Here is a 2,167-nt window from a genome sequence, read left to right on the forward strand (position 1 = left end):
CTTCCCTTCCCTTCCCTTCCCTTCCCTTCCCTTCCCACTCAGGTTGCTTGTGCCCTCCCCCATGGTCTTTTTTTTTTTTAAGATTTATTTATTATTATATCTAAGTACAGTGTAGCTGTCTTCAGATGCACCAGAAGAGGACATCAGATCTCATTACGGATGGTTGTGAGCCACCATGTGGTTGCTGGGATTTGAACTCAGGATCTTCGGAAGAGTAGCAGGTGCTCTTAACCACTGAGCCATCTCTCCAGCCCCACTATGGTCTTTTATTAACCACGGAGCCATCTTTCCAGTCCCACTATGGTCTTTTAAAGACTGTCCCCTGCTCCTGACAACTGTTTGGAACGATGAACTCATAATGACAAGCTGGACTCTGTTTTCCCTGGGATCAGCAAGACAGCTCAGTTTGATAGCCAGGAGCCCTCATATATATAGCAGGACCTGTCACATGCTGGGCTCTGCCCTGAGCACTCTACCTACTTGCCAGTGTGAACCTGTAAGGCAGGCCTAATAACTTTGTCATTCATAAATTTGCAAACAGAAGCAACAAGCAGTGGCAGTCAGTTAGGCTTAAAGCCACTATAACCTGGCCCACCTTTACTGTGCGGGGGCACACTTGCGCGTGCGTGCGTGTGTGCGTGCGTGCGTGCGTGCGTGCGTGCGTGCGTGTGTGTGTGTGTGTGTGTGTGTGTGTGTGTTAAGTCTAGCCCACATCCCCAGCTCTAGAACTTGAACTCTCCAGCACTTGCTACTGTTAGTGGGATGTGCACCCCTCCCCTCCCTACATAGCATCCCCTACTGATGCTGACGCCGCCTCTCAACAGGACAAGGCCGAGTGGGACATGGAGAGCCTGATGGCATCCCTGACGTGGTGGTGGAGATGGCTGAAGCAGACTTGCAGGCCTTGTTGAGCAAGGAACTTCGGCCCTTGGGGGCCTACATGAGTGGGCGGCTGAAGGTGAAGGGTGACCTGGCCGTGGTCATGAAGCTGGAGGCTGTACTCAAGGCCTTAAAGTAGCCGTGTTGGTTGTCCATCAGACACCTAGCCCTGAACCTGGTGCCAAGCCCGAGAAGCCTCTTGGAATAGGAGGCGTTGGTTTGGGCCATGGAAAACTGAGGCCTGAAGATGTTTCAGGCCCAACAAGGAGCCCAGGAAGCTGGGAGACATCTACTGCTGGTCACAGCTGAGTCAGGTGTACCACCCCTTAGCCTGTGGTAGTTCTCTGGACAGGCCTTTACTCGCTCAATCCCCAACAAATGCTTAGTGCTGAGTCGGAACACAGAGTGAAGACAGAGAGCCTGGCCTGCCATACCCAACTGATAACCTGACCAGAGAGACAAGAAGCACAGAAGCAGTCTGAATGGCAGCCATGTGAAGGATCACAGCACATGGATCATGGTTCTGACATTCAGGGAGATAAGAGGGGAGGGAAGGTGAGGGAGGGTGGCCCTCAAGAAAGGGTTACTGTAGCGGATCCAGGCAGCCCTGCCTTCCTTTTGGCAAGCCAGAACAGGCTGGGTGGGGAGGGCATGTTATAGAACAATTTGCTTTTCTTATGGGTCTGCTCCTGAAGACACCGGGTCTTATCCTCTGGCTCCATCCTGCATGTTTAAGGAGCTGGGCTCAGGGCAGCATGTGGGAGAGCCCTGCTGTTCCGTGCTTATAGAGGTTTGGAGCCTCCAACAAATAAATGTGGCGTTCACGGTGTGGAATGGAGAAGTGCAGCTGGCTATGGGGTATGGTGGGCCATGGAGGGTCTGCAAGGCACCGTGCCCAGCCAAGGGCCAACGTTAGAGGCTGGCACAGACCCTCAGAGCATGCAGAGCTCTTTCTCTGGGGTGTCTTACAGCCCTAGAAGTCAGGGTGAGGTAGCTGTGGGCTGCTCTATGCTTCTTTTTATAGTGGGGGAACATATTTTCCAGGGAAGTAGGGCATGACTACAAATACTAACTTACTGAAGAGTAAGGTGAGGGGGCTCTTAACGTGTGCAAGAGAGGAATCAGAACCACTGTGAGCAAGCAGCTTCTGCTCTCGGATATATTGCTTCTCAGATGAGAAGAGAGATACAGCTGGAGGCCTGAGGCTGGGCTCAGCTGGCTTCTGCTCCACCTATAGACCCCAACTCAAGGCTAGGAAGTGAATCTCCCATCCCAGAGAGGCTTGTAC

General features: G+C 52.6%; 1 protein-coding gene across 1 annotated transcript in view; it reads left to right on the forward strand.

Annotated features, from left to right (window-relative positions):
* The window catches only part of Stoml1 (stomatin like 1), a 9,803-nt gene extending 8,090 nt beyond the window's left edge, over positions 1 to 1,713 (forward strand). Inside the window, exon 5 of the mRNA XM_029481959.1 lies at positions 807 to 1,713. Within this exon, the coding sequence (XP_029337819.1) occupies positions 807 to 1,018 (212 nt within the window). The 3' untranslated portion in view covers positions 1,019 to 1,713. The remainder of the gene's footprint in view (positions 1 to 806) is intronic.
* The last annotated feature ends 454 nt before the right edge of the window (positions 1,714 to 2,167 follow it).

This window comes from Mus caroli, chromosome 9, assembly GCF_900094665.2.
Source record: "Mus caroli chromosome 9, CAROLI_EIJ_v1.1, whole genome shotgun sequence".
NCBI lineage: Eukaryota > Metazoa > Chordata > Mammalia > Rodentia > Muridae > Mus > Mus caroli.